Source organism: Salvia splendens, chromosome 16, assembly GCF_004379255.2.
Source record: "Salvia splendens isolate huo1 chromosome 16, SspV2, whole genome shotgun sequence".
Classification (NCBI taxonomy): domain Eukaryota; kingdom Viridiplantae; phylum Streptophyta; class Magnoliopsida; order Lamiales; family Lamiaceae; genus Salvia; species Salvia splendens.
Window position 1 is genome coordinate 3,623,675 of NC_056047.1, and position 13,292 is coordinate 3,636,966.

The following is a 13,292-nucleotide window of genomic DNA, read 5'->3' on the forward strand; positions in this document are numbered from 1 at the left end:
GCACTCTCGTGGTCACAATTAATAGCATTGGTCTCGCGTTGGAGATTATATACCTAATTGTTTTCATGATCTACGCCAACAAGACGTATAGGGTAAGATTAGTACACGTAGTCATATTTATTACGATTTTCAAACCCTAACCCTAACACGACTTTATTGTTTTTCTCAGAAAATAATACCTCTCTTCATTCTTGGTGAGCTCGTGCTCTTTGCTATCATCGTCGCAGTCTCATGTATATCTCCCCTCTCAGTACCCTGGTAAACCCTAACCCTAATTCCACTTTTACGATGATACTCAAATTATTTTATAATCTGACAATTTGATTTATAATTTACAGAAACATGTTATTGAGACTAAGAATGCTGAGTCCATGCAATTTTGGCTTTGCCTATCCGGCTTCCTTAACGGTGGCATTTGGTTTTGCTATGCTTTCTTAAAGAAATTTGACCCTTACATTGCTGTGAGTGTTGCTAATAACTTTTTAAATCCAATTGTATAACTTATTTTTTTTTCAAATAAATCATAATAGTATATACTCTATTGTGTAGGCTGGTAATGGAATTGGAGGACTATTTGGTGCGATTCAGCTTTTGGTGTACGCCTTTTACTACTTCAAAGCGAAGAACAATGTGGCTAACGACGGCAAGCAAGGCGATGCGCAAAGGAAACTTTCTCAAATAGTTTGATTTTTATGCAGCAGTTTGATCTTATTTTTTGCTACTAGCAGATTATTGTTCTAGCTTTCAAATTCGATTCTAGGGTTTTGTTTAGAGTTACTTCAAATTTTTTATATTGTTTTATTACATTTGCAATATATTTCAATTCTTTTTTTTCTGAGGAACACTTCAATTCTCTATTTTGTGTCTATTACTATTAGTTTGGCCTTTTTGTAACGTGCATCGAATAGAAGAAAAACTAATCAAGAAGCCGCTAAAACTATTTTCGAAAGTTTGTCTTAGTTAAGTTTAATTAATTCAAGAGAAGACATATCATATGGTTGATGAAACTAACAAATGTAATTACTTTTTCTCGGCCTTCTTGTCTAGGAGGTCATTTTGGTCCGAAAAAAAAGTAAAAATATGAAAAAGAGGGTTCTATGAGGGTCTTGATGTGAATTATATAAGTAAAGTAAGATGTAATTTGACATAGGTTGGGATGATTATGGAATCGAACCGAGAGGTGTTAACTTAAATTATTATGAGTTTTTAGGTTAAGTGACAGATTTTGCTTCAATAGCCTACACATTGAGTAAAATAAAAGGGTGGATTTTATTTTTTCGCCCGCAGGGGCGTAGCGCAGTTGGCAACGGAGGGGCAGATCTTGCTGCAATAAAAGGGTGGATTTTGGACGAAATAAATAGCGACAAAATACTTGGGTTATCCACAATGCGTCCTTTCATTTTTGTATATTGGTCTAGAAAACTGTGAATTTAGGCCAAATTTGGTACAGTATTTTCTAAATTCATGGGTTTTTTCCAAAACTTTAAAAGTTGTCAAAAATTAAATAACATGTCAATTTCCCGAGGCAGGTTATTTCTCCTAAACTTTGGAAGTGATCAAAAAATTCTTCAACTTTACATAGTGTGTAAATTTCCCATGGTATTTCTGAAAGAGTTTTTTCCGAGGCATGATATTGCGACCCAAAAAGGGTGTGCTCAATTGAAGAAGCCATAAGTGTTGGGAAGCCTTCATTTGCACATCGCTTGGCTTGCCATCGTTTGACACATTGTTCTTGGCTTTGAAGTAGTAAAAAGCATACACCAAGAGTTGGATCGCTCCAAACAATCCTCCAATTCCATTACCAGCCTACACAATTGATTATACATATTAGTATTAATGATTTGAAAAATATGCTATAGTATAATTGAAATTAAAAAGTTATCAACTCACAGCAATATAAGGATCAAATTTCTTCAAGAAAGCATAGCAGAACCAAATGCAACCATTAAGGAAGCCGGATAGGCAAAGCCAAAATTGCATGGACTCAGCATTCTTAGTCTCAATAACATGTTTCTGTAAAATAAAAATCAAATTGAGATTAAAAATAATTTGAGTATCATCATGAAAAAGAAAAGTGGAATTAGGGTTAGGGTTTACCAGGGTGCTGAGAGGGGAGATATACATGATAATGCCAGCGACATCGCAGATGATGCCGACCAACATGGACCTATCGGTAGTGGTGTGAAAGGCGAGGAGAGAGACTGCGACGATGATGGCAAAGAGCACCAGCTCGCAAAGAATGAAGGGAGGTATTATTTTCTGAGAAAAACAACAAAGTCGTGTTAGGGTTAGGGTTTGAAAATCGTAATAAATGTGAATACGAGTACTATTCTTACCCTATACTTCTTGTCGGCGTAGATCATGAAAACAATTAGGTATATAATCTCCATCGCGAGACCAACGCTGTTTATAATGATCATATCGGGATGAACGAAAGGAATGCCGTAGAATATCCATAGAATGCAATTCATGAAAGCAGCAAGGAATGGATAAGGATGGAAATCCATTATGCTTTTGTTTTTGTGGATACTCCATATTGTTTTCCTGCAAATTTCATATTCCACATCACCACACTTCTCCATTATTTCAAGAAATTAAAGAGACTTATGTAAGAATACGAAGCACGAACCAATAATGTCGATGATAAAACGAACTAGGCTTTGTCCCTGCATCTTTGTGAGAGAGAGATAGAAAGATGGTGAAGGCGGTGTGGTGAGAGCAAAATGAGAGTTTATACTCGAGCGATTTTGGATAGGATGAAGCATTAAATTGTAAGCAAGTTTGGATAAGTGGAATGTGGATATGAAGAGACTAATATTGCATTTAATTTTGGATTAATTAGGAATCTAAAACACGTGTCAAATGTCAATGTTCACTTCTGCAGATTAGACAAGAATACAATTACTTTTATAGGTCAAATGTGAGTAACTTATTAGGCGATGGAGTATGAAATAGCTCATCAAGATAGTCAACTAATAGTAAGTCACGAATTTAACAAAAAAAAAATTAAAATACATTTTGATTTTTGGATGAGTCTATTTCCATATGGAACATGATGAATTCTCTAATTCCTACTCCATTCTATCTTTTTTTATGTGATTAATTAAATATGCCGTAATTGAAAGGTGGTAAAATATGACGTATGCGAATAATGGTTGTTGCGAGTCTTGTGACAGCGATAACGAATCTGGATTAATTAATCAGGTAGATTTGTAATTAATACTACTATATGCTTAAAATAACAATAATTATGCAGATCTAATTAATTTCCAATTACTCAAAAAAACTGGATTAATTATTATATTTTCGTACCCAAATAATCACATTACAACCTTTATGCATACATATCATACTTGGCACAATTACTATGCTATATAATCCTTTAAATCAAATTAATTGAACTGAACAAAAATTATTTAATTCATTAACCCCCAACAAAAGTACTTAATTCTTTTAGCCCAAATACTTTTTAACGAAATAAGAGCCCATTTAAAAATCAAATTAAGGGCCCAGCTCTCTCACTTTTATTTAAGACTCTCATTGTTGATTCTGGGCCATGACTGAGGATTGGAATGGGCCCGAAGACTCAAGAAAATATATATACAAATACTACTACAAAAACATACTACCATAAAAAAAATAAGTCTCGTTTCATTTTTTTTTTGTTTTTTTATTTATTTTGGACGGTTCATCAGAATTGTATCTATCTATTTATAGTAAAATTTTACTTTCATTTTTCATTAACAATATTTCGATCACTATTTCACTCTATCTCTTTCTTAAAACTCGTATCATGAACTATCAAAACTATTTTTTATAGCGGAGGTAATATTGTTTCAAACAATTACTCTATACATCTCATTTCATTTTTCATTAACAATATTTCGATCACTAAACGGGAAAGTTTCTGGAGTGAATGATTACTAATCAACAATTTGGAAGATAAAACAATAAAAATTGTTATTGTAGAAAACACACCATTTGTCAAATTGGATGAAACTATCTAGTAGTTGTGGAGAAAGTGACAAGAGAGTAGCAATAAAACAAATATAAGAATGTCACAGTATCATTCAAACCCCACTACTAAAAATAACAAAGAAAGTAGCACTAAGTTTCTTACAAAGCACAAACTCATACATCCCAAAAGCAAAAATTGTTCCTCGGGTGCTTTTCTTTTTCTAAACATTGCTCGATTCTCTGTTTTTTAAACTACTACTACTACTACTATTTTTTTTTATTCTTTTCACTAACTCATTTTTATAAGTATTTTCATGTTGTCATTACCACTCATTAATTTAATTAACATCATAGAAAATATTTAAAATAATAGCCATAATCTTTCTTGCGATTATTAACCTTTATAAAGCTGCTACATGTCACATTAATTAATTGTTCAAATGGATATATCCAATAATTTGGTTGATGAATATCCCTGTCTATTTAGCTTTTCTTTAGGGCAAACCACCTTTAGTTAGGCGAGGAGGACTAACAATCTTTGTCACCTATATGGAATCAATTTTTCTATTCAAATTCGTCATTTTCTATAAGAATTAAGATACTGATTTTCAGTATGTTTATTACTACTAATTAAAATTGCTTAGAAGCAAAGCTACTTGGTACGAGACAGAGTCTAATTGGGATATCGAGAAAAAACTAATTTTTTAAAACTTAGGACATGAAGGAAAGATTACGGCCCAATTTTTCCTTTTTTCAATATGAGGTATTTAAATTTGTACAAAGTTAAAGTTAAATATGGATGGTAAATTTTACAAAGTTTAAACTGAAAAAAGGAAAGATAAAGTAAAATGAAGCTCAAATGACTACATTTGTTTTTTCAGTCAAAAGATATCTCCGCGTACCCATTTTTTTCTAGCTTGCCTTAGCAAATAAGGAATCATAAAACTATATAAAGAAGAAAAGCATTTTGCCTTTATGTATTTATTCTCTACCACGCATAATTGTTCATGTATGTACCCACTAACACTATTTTTGGACCGTAGAAATCAATTTTGATTTCGTGATTTAGAGAACTTCAATTTTCTCAATCACTTGAGATTTGACAATATAATTGGCCACAATAATTTATATAATTTTTTCCTTTATTTTCAATTCATATATGTTTATTTATCTATGCATATTAATAGTATGATTAGATCGATGGAATTAATTGATAATAGCCCCCTCCCCCCCCCCCCCCCACACACACACACACACTAGCTTTTTACATATTTGTGCATCTTTTTCTTTTATATAGGTCGAAGCTTAATTTTATTCAATATATCGTAAAATGATATGAATATTTATTTATTACACATGCAAATTACATACTACCACAGTACCACGGACTTTTAAAATTTGACTAATATTTTTTGTTACTTTATAGTTAATTTGATTATCTGAACTTGATTATAATGCATGTGTGTTGATTACCATATTAAATAGGTTGCACCGCCAATTATCAATTTTTTTTTTTGCAATGTCGAATATCTTTCATTATGGGATATGGGCATTTTAAAAACACAGGAACATGTAGGTAGAAGAAAAAATTATTTAATAGCATTATCTGGTAGAAGGGGAATAATAAATCGAGTCTCATCCCGTCACTCGTCATTATGAAGATAACAAATATCACTATATTATATTTTAGATACCATCTTGATTTAAATATTAGAAATATTGTCACGTTTTTTATTTTTATGTAAAGTTTATCATTATCAATATCGAACTAGGAATAAATTCTGTAAAATATATTCCTGTGCTGCAATTTATTAAATCATTAAGAAGGAGATTGGTATGAATAAATGATTTATAAAGGAATAAACGAAATTGTAAGAATGATACTATGTGGGCAAGGAATGGGCCGTTTATAACCACATTTGTGGTAGTGAATTGGTAGAGAAAATATATGGTAATAATCTAATAGATATTTCTATTAATAGATAAATGAAAGAAAATAAATTATCTTTTGATGCATGCTTTTAAATGGAAATTGATATTTATTCTTTTATAAGTTAGATAGCATATTTTGATCGTATTTGATAAATTTATTACCGACTGTACAAAATGTATTACTGTAATTGGTAGTACAAAACTTTTTAATTACTCCAACTAATAAGCTCTCAAGTTCTCATTTTGAGATAATAGTTCTCAATTGAACAAATCCTTGTATATCACATTTAATTTTCAAAACAAAAGAAATCTTTTGGGTCAGAATATATTCTTATTATCAATTCATTATTGCCTAAATCGAATAAATAATTTGTTCTTCAGTTTTGTGGTCGATTGGCAAATTAACATCAACACTCGCATTTCAGAAATGTAAATAAAAAATTGAACATATTAATCTAAATATGATGGAGTATAAAACAATATAATAACTACATTTTGTATTCTTAGAGCTAGAGGTGTACCTGTATACTACAGCAGGCTAGGTAGGTTAAATTGGGTAGAAGATAATATCCAAAATAGTATAATTTCCTTCTGAGAGACTCTAAAATATCAATTTTATTATATATAAACCGATTATACATGTCGATTGCATTAACATGTGATACTAACTTTTCAAATTATTCACAACCCAAAACATCTTGAGCCTCTTACCTTATCGCAAAGATATACTCCTAATATATAAACAAAGGCATAGATTCTTCAATAATAAAATTAAGTTTTAACACTAAAAAAGGGGTTGTTGGTATAATTGATCGTAAATAAAGGTCCATGCTAGTATGTTCCCTTGATTCCATATTGATCCATGAAAAAAGGATGCTTTATTGTCTATGCATGAGGATTTAAAACTAAGTAATTTCGAACGCCTAATTACTTTTCTGGTTATTTCCCTAATAAAGAAAGATTCTTGAATTCGTTATCTTTTTTTTTTCTTAAGTGATGTTTCATTTCCTTCTACATTTAAATTATGTGATTTTTAAAAAAATTATGTAGCATTTTATTTTTAATTTGAAAATTATAGTATTAATAAAAAAGTAGTAATAAAATGAATAGGTAGAGCTGTGGTTGAAAATTTGTGGCATAGTTTTCAATGTTATGACTGAAATTTAAAATGACAATGCGAGTTTAGGTGTGGGTAAAAATAACGAAATCTCATTTTTGGCCTACTGATAAAATATCGAAAATACCAAATGTTAGGTATATTGCAACTTTTGTGTTAAATAGTGAAAATTAATTTTTGGATTTTTGATTTTTTTGGACATGCCGTGCAATTTCAGTTTTGCAAGTTCAGTTTTTGTAGTTTGGATTTCGGTTCGGTTCGATTTTCATTTTCACAAAATTTTAAATTTTCGATTCAGTTTAATGTGGCTAAAAAATCGAACCAAAAGCCAAGTACCTATCCTAATTCTGGGTGTCCTTATAGAGATAATTTCATTTGTATGGTTTACTAAAAATTGCAATATCTTGACAACCTTTCAAAGCAAAATTAAAATTCACATCTGATTTATACATAGAAGAGATTGATTAAACTGATCGATCTACAGAAAATTATTCCCAGACATGCAATTCCACGGCAACAACTGGAAAGTGGACCACGTAGAAATAATTATATGAAATTCTCTCTAATCTTCAACTTAAGGGAAAACTTATTCTTGCTTGAAATGATTAATACATTGGATTAATCCCACTAGCTAGAATCTGCCTTGATGTGCACAGAATAAATGCTAATTCATGCACTGTTTTGATCCACATTATATTACACACGTCAGTTACGCTGTTTGAAGCTATAGTCATCCTCATTTGAGTCTTATCTTCAATCTTTTTGTTCTAGACAATATCAAGTTAATGAATTTTTGCACTTCCTTTCTTCGTATAAAATAATTTATTTAGTACAAGAGAATAATTAGCCTTTTATTTTTGAACATATAAGATTGAGGAAGATGGAGAGATATTTTGTGATGATTTACGTTAAAAAATTGGTCATGTTTCTAAATTTTGTTACGTTAAGAAATTGGTTTATTTTTCTAAATCTAAGAAAATTTACTTAAGTATATTTTTATGAGTTGCAATAGTTTATACTATATTTATGTGGGTTGTAGCTAAATTTTGCCACGCCTTATTATATGGCTGATTTTGTTACATTGCATTTTTGTTGTGGTGAAATTATAAGATCAAATATAATTGTTATCAAAACTTTACCTCCAAACAATTGAGAGATAGATTCTCTGGGAACACTGCGCGTGGTTATCCTGCAATACTGCAAGTGCTGTTGTTAGATCTGCAACAGCTAAACTAGCACATGCCACAACAGAGGGTGTTGTGCATCAAACGATAACGTTCCATCAACTTTTCCCTTTAGTTTAATTAACAAATTTCTTATTCAATGCACTCCCACATAATATCCCGGCAAGGCGTAAAACTCTTGTAGCAAATTCTATTGCATCTTCTTTTCTTTTCTTTATTTTTTAAATTTTTCATTCACCTCATTTTTCCTTTAGTTTCGTTATTAATTATTTTAATTTAGAAACTAGATTATGCTTTCATTCTAATTATATTAGATGCTCTACGTTTTAAAGGTTGATTAAAAAACCAAACATTTTATATATGCATAATTTATTTCAAAAATTAAATATGATAAATATATTACAGAGCTCGATCTATATGTTTGTGAATGAAATATTGAATCTAAGGAGTAACATTTTTAACAAAGGATAAAAATGAACTGTGGGGAATTTATTTGTGAGAAATTTTTATAATTATACTCCTTCGTATTTAATTTTTATTTCTGCAATGTAAACCATTTTTTAATTATAATTCACTTAAATGTTAAAATAACTATTTATAGTTACTATTTAGTATTTACCATCAAACATTTTCATTTTTCTATGTCATCATTTTAACATTTAACTTGTATTAAGAATTTGAAAGGGATATAATTTTTTTTAAGAAATTATGATTTTCCATACAAAGAATTCCCTATAGTTCACTTTAAATACTCCCATCGTATGTTACTTTCAGATTGAGTTGGTTACGGTTTTAAAAATATAAATGAAAGTACGTGGAAAAAGATGATGGAGTTTAAGTCTCATTTAAATATACTAATATTATATTTAAGTCGGAGTGAAATGAGTTAATGAAATGTTGTATCAACTTATTATTTAAAATAAAAGCGAACCGAGACTCTTAATTGCGAATTGACTGAAATGTCAAAAGCGGGACCCCTGATCTTTAAGGAAGGAGTATTTGTTAAAAATATTACTCCTTCCGTCCCTTATAACTTGTCACCATTTGACCCAGCACGAATTTTAAGAAATATAATAAAAAGTGGAATAAAAAAGTTAATAGTATGTGTATCCTACTTTTATATACTGCGTATCAGTTTTATACTCCCTCCTTTCCATTGTAAGTGAGACATATTAATTTTTAGGTTGTCTTACTATAAGTGAGGCATTTAGTTTCACAGCAAAAACAATACTCTATCTAGTCTCTATTACTTTTCTCTTGCTTTCCTTCTTTACTTTTTTTTTTCATTTTTAAAATAAAAAATAAAAAGAAATTGATAAATTTTCAGGGATATTACATTTAATTTTCCCTTCACAAACATATAGATCGAGCTTTGTAAAACATAATACTACTCCTTTCATTTTAAAAATAAATTAAGGTATATAAAATGTTTGTGTTTCTAATTTAACTTTTCCGAACATAGAGCATCGAATATATCACAATGAAAGCATAATCTAGTTTCTAAATTAAAATAATAACATTTCTAAAGGAAATAGGTGGTGGAAGAAAAATAAAGAAAATAAAGAAAAGAAAACTACAAACTTGATACAAATGTTTTCTGCATAACTGGGAGAATGTTATGTATATGTGACAAATTTGTTGACTAATGCATAAAAGTTGATGGAACGCTGTCGTGTGATGCACAACACCCTCTGCTGTGGTTGGCAACACACCAGAGGATCCATCCCCACCAGCACATATACCCTCAATTGAAATTTAACAATTTGCACACAAATGCATAAACTAAATACACGAATAAGTACAAATAAAAATGTCATGGAGATTGCATTATTCGAACTATATATTTAATCGAAATATATTATTATTTGTATTTAAGGCTGCATTAATTTTACAGCAGAAATATAAAACGGTTGACTATTTGGATGTACCGCAGCGTAGTGGCTACCGTAAATAGTGTGGACTTGACCGCACCCGACAACTCCCCGACCGCAGAGAATGGCTACTATTTATCCTCCATATTCTACAGTACCCCCAACCGCCCATGATCCAGTCAACGCACCCCCAGCGCAAGTTAGCCACGCCCAATCAAAATGCCCCACGACATCCCCGAAAAATTACAATCACTCCCTGCCATCATGCCAATATTCCAAAGTCCACTTGGGCAAAATCGTCTTTTAATCGAAGGCACACCATTATAAAAGCGCGCGGCCCCTCTTCAATCAACTTTACTGCACAAATCATCCTACAAAATCGGCTAACTGAAAAATATCATTAAAATTACCAGAAAGCCCTTTCCGCCGGAGGTCCGATCAAAACCTCATCGAATCAGTTCCTTCGTAGCCTGGAGCTGATTTTTCCGGCGGGAAAATCATTGTTTCGGCTCCGGGAAGTTAATCACCAGGAGCTGGGAAAAGTCGTGCGGCGCATGATGGGATTTTGCATCTGCCCGTTGGAAAGTCCGGCGAGACTCCTGTGGTGCTCGAGCTTCTTCCGCCACAAGTTAATGCTGTTCTAATAATCCATACTGTTTTTTAATCGAAGAAATCATCCGCCGTTAGCATTGTACTGTGTTTAGAATATATATAGTGTGTTTTTTTTCTGAGACAATTATACATACACGTTGCGTGCGTGTTTGATATTTGGATCTGTCGAGTAAATCAGCGGACGGAGATGGAATCTGGACGTATTTTCTTCGAGCCGTCTTGCCAGAACAATATGCTGTTCGTTAATTCCCATTCCGGATTTCGAGGTATTCAATCCTACAATTTAATTTAAACTGAACTAGCTAAACGATGTATTTAACCTGGTACTTATTCAATTTGAACCGTGATTTTGCTTTGAATCGGTTTTGAGATGTGAATTTGGAATGTAGTCGGAGGAAGAACGGTGATAAACATGGAGGAATCGTCAAAGCGGCGGCCGTTTTTCAGCACGGCGGAGGAGCTCTACGACGATGACTATTTCGACGAGCAGTTGCCGGAAAAGAAACGCCGTCTCACTCCCGAGCAGGTATACAATATATTTCGCATTACGCTTCCAAAACAATAGGAATCACGATGCTTTCCCCCAAAAAGTTCCATTAAGTCTAAACAGCATATTCTGCTCATCTTAAATCAGAATCAAATTCCCCAATTAATCAGAATCTAATTTGATTCGATCGGGAACATGATTTGATTTTACTAGTATGCAAAATACTCGATTTAAACAATGGATTAGGCACGCGATCCATAAATAGTTGGATGTTTGATTCGTTGTGGCGATGATAGGTGCACATGCTGGAGAAGAGTTTTGAGACGGAGAACAAGCTGGAGCCAGAGCGCAAGACGCAGCTGGCTAAGAAGCTGAACCTGCAGCCGCGGCAGGTGGCGGTGTGGTTTCAGAACCGCCGCGCGCGGTGGAAGACCAAGCAGCTTGAGAGGGATTACGATCAGCTCAAATCCTCATACGATTCACTCCTCTCCGACTATGACTCCATCCTCAAGGAGAATGACAAGCTCAAATCTGAGGTATCAAAATTCAAACTTCAGTTTTTTTAATTTAGTTATCTTCTATTTGACACTGAAACAATAAATGAAGAAGCTTAAAAATGAAGTATTATCACTTTTATTAATATTTAGCATTCACATGCAGTAAGGTTTATTGAGTTTGAAGGTAATTAATGGCTAGGTCCCATGTCATTATTGTTAGTGATTAATCTAGAGTTACTTAAGTCGACTATTTTTTAAGCAAATTGTACATTTATTATGAATAGAGTGACATAGATCTTAGCAATTTTGTTTTTTTCGTTAGTTGGTGAAAGGACTACATTAAAATTCATTCAAAAAAAAAATTCCTTGAATAAAATTCCAAAGAAAGTTGGATTGGATGCTGCTTCTTCAGAAGATGAAAGGGACACGAGGGACCAATTCATATGCGCAAGATGCGTTCTTAGCTAATATACAATGTGTAATAAGATAAGCAAAATTAGTTGCCTTTATTTTAATTTTACATAAGTCATCAATGAAATAGTAGTTTTTAAAACCCAAATAGAGAATATACCATCCTAGTTCCGTTCCTATTTAAATCAATCTACTATTTACATTGATGTGTTTTATCGAGTTATTTATGTGTGTATCCATAAATCCATACAGCTCCTTTCCTTGACTGAGAAGATGCAACCGGAGGAAACCGCCGGAGAACCGGGTCAGAAACCTGACCCTGTCACCGAGGTGGATGTGGTCCAGCCATGCCTTGAGCTGACGGTGAAGGTGGAGGACCGACTCAGCATTGGCAGCGACGGCAGCGCGGTGGTGGACGACGACGGCCGCCAGCTTCTCGACAGTGGCGACTCGTACTTCCCGGACAATGACTACCCCGACTGCATAGCGGCCGTTGAGGGTATCAACTCGGAGGAGGACGATGGCAGCGACGACGGACGGAGCTACTTCGATGTGTTCGCGGTGGAGCAGCAGGAGCCGATAGGGTGGTGTATCTGGTCTTGAAATGAAGACCAGTTTATTAGCTTATTGTGTCATTTTAAGTTCCTAGCTGTGTTCTACAAATAAATTGTAATTTGAGATTTGCTGTATTTTATCTGTTATGCTGGGAGTTAAGTTTATTAAATATATACATATTATATGTATGTGTGTAAAACCTGTCCAATTTAATTTGATGAATACTTGAAATGTTTTGGAGAAAATGAAAATCGTAGTAATGAACTTAACCACAGAATTCGTCGATTGCAACGGAAAACATTTGTTGTCGTTTCATTTGGCATATTGGTATTTCGAATCCACTAGCAATTTTAAGAAATTATTCGAGTTTACACAGTTTCTATACCTCTTTTCCTACGTTTAACTATTTTTTAATTGATTTATTAACATGATTTGTGTTTATTGTTTTTCCTTGATATTTTTAATGCTTTTGCTATAATTTTTATAGCTTTTGACTTAATCGTGAGCGTCCATTGGCCTGCTTAGGACTTGTAAGAAATTGGATTTTATCTTCTTTGTAGGCGAGGTATTTAAATTTTGTAACAAACATTTTTTTTCCTAATTGTTTTATTGAACTTTGGCTTACTATCTTAGTAGTTTGAGCTTTTACTTGTTATATAAAAAAATTCC

General features: G+C 32.6%; 2 protein-coding genes across 2 annotated transcripts; one reads left to right on the top strand and one right to left on the bottom strand.

Annotated features, from left to right (window-relative positions):
• Nucleotides 1-1,539: 1,539 nt before the first annotated feature.
• Nucleotides 1,540-2,582, bottom strand: LOC121771947 (bidirectional sugar transporter SWEET5-like). The gene is made up of 4 exons (XM_042168850.1): nt 2,337-2,582; nt 2,098-2,259; nt 1,891-2,013; nt 1,540-1,806 (listed from the first exon to the last, which is right to left on the bottom strand). Exons 1-4 carry the CDS (start codon nt 2,580-2,582, stop codon nt 1,540-1,542), a joined length of 798 nt encoding a protein of 265 aa, XP_042024784.1.
• A 7,822-nt stretch (nt 2,583-10,404) lies between these two features.
• Nucleotides 10,405-12,822, top strand: LOC121772098 (homeobox-leucine zipper protein HAT5-like). The gene is made up of 4 exons (XM_042169069.1): nt 10,405-10,939; nt 11,063-11,199; nt 11,457-11,696; nt 12,321-12,822. Exons 1-4 carry the CDS (start codon nt 10,861-10,863, stop codon nt 12,669-12,671), a joined length of 807 nt encoding a protein of 268 aa, XP_042025003.1. The 5' UTR covers nt 10,405-10,860; the 3' UTR covers nt 12,672-12,822.
• Nucleotides 12,823-13,292: the final 470 nt, after the last annotated feature.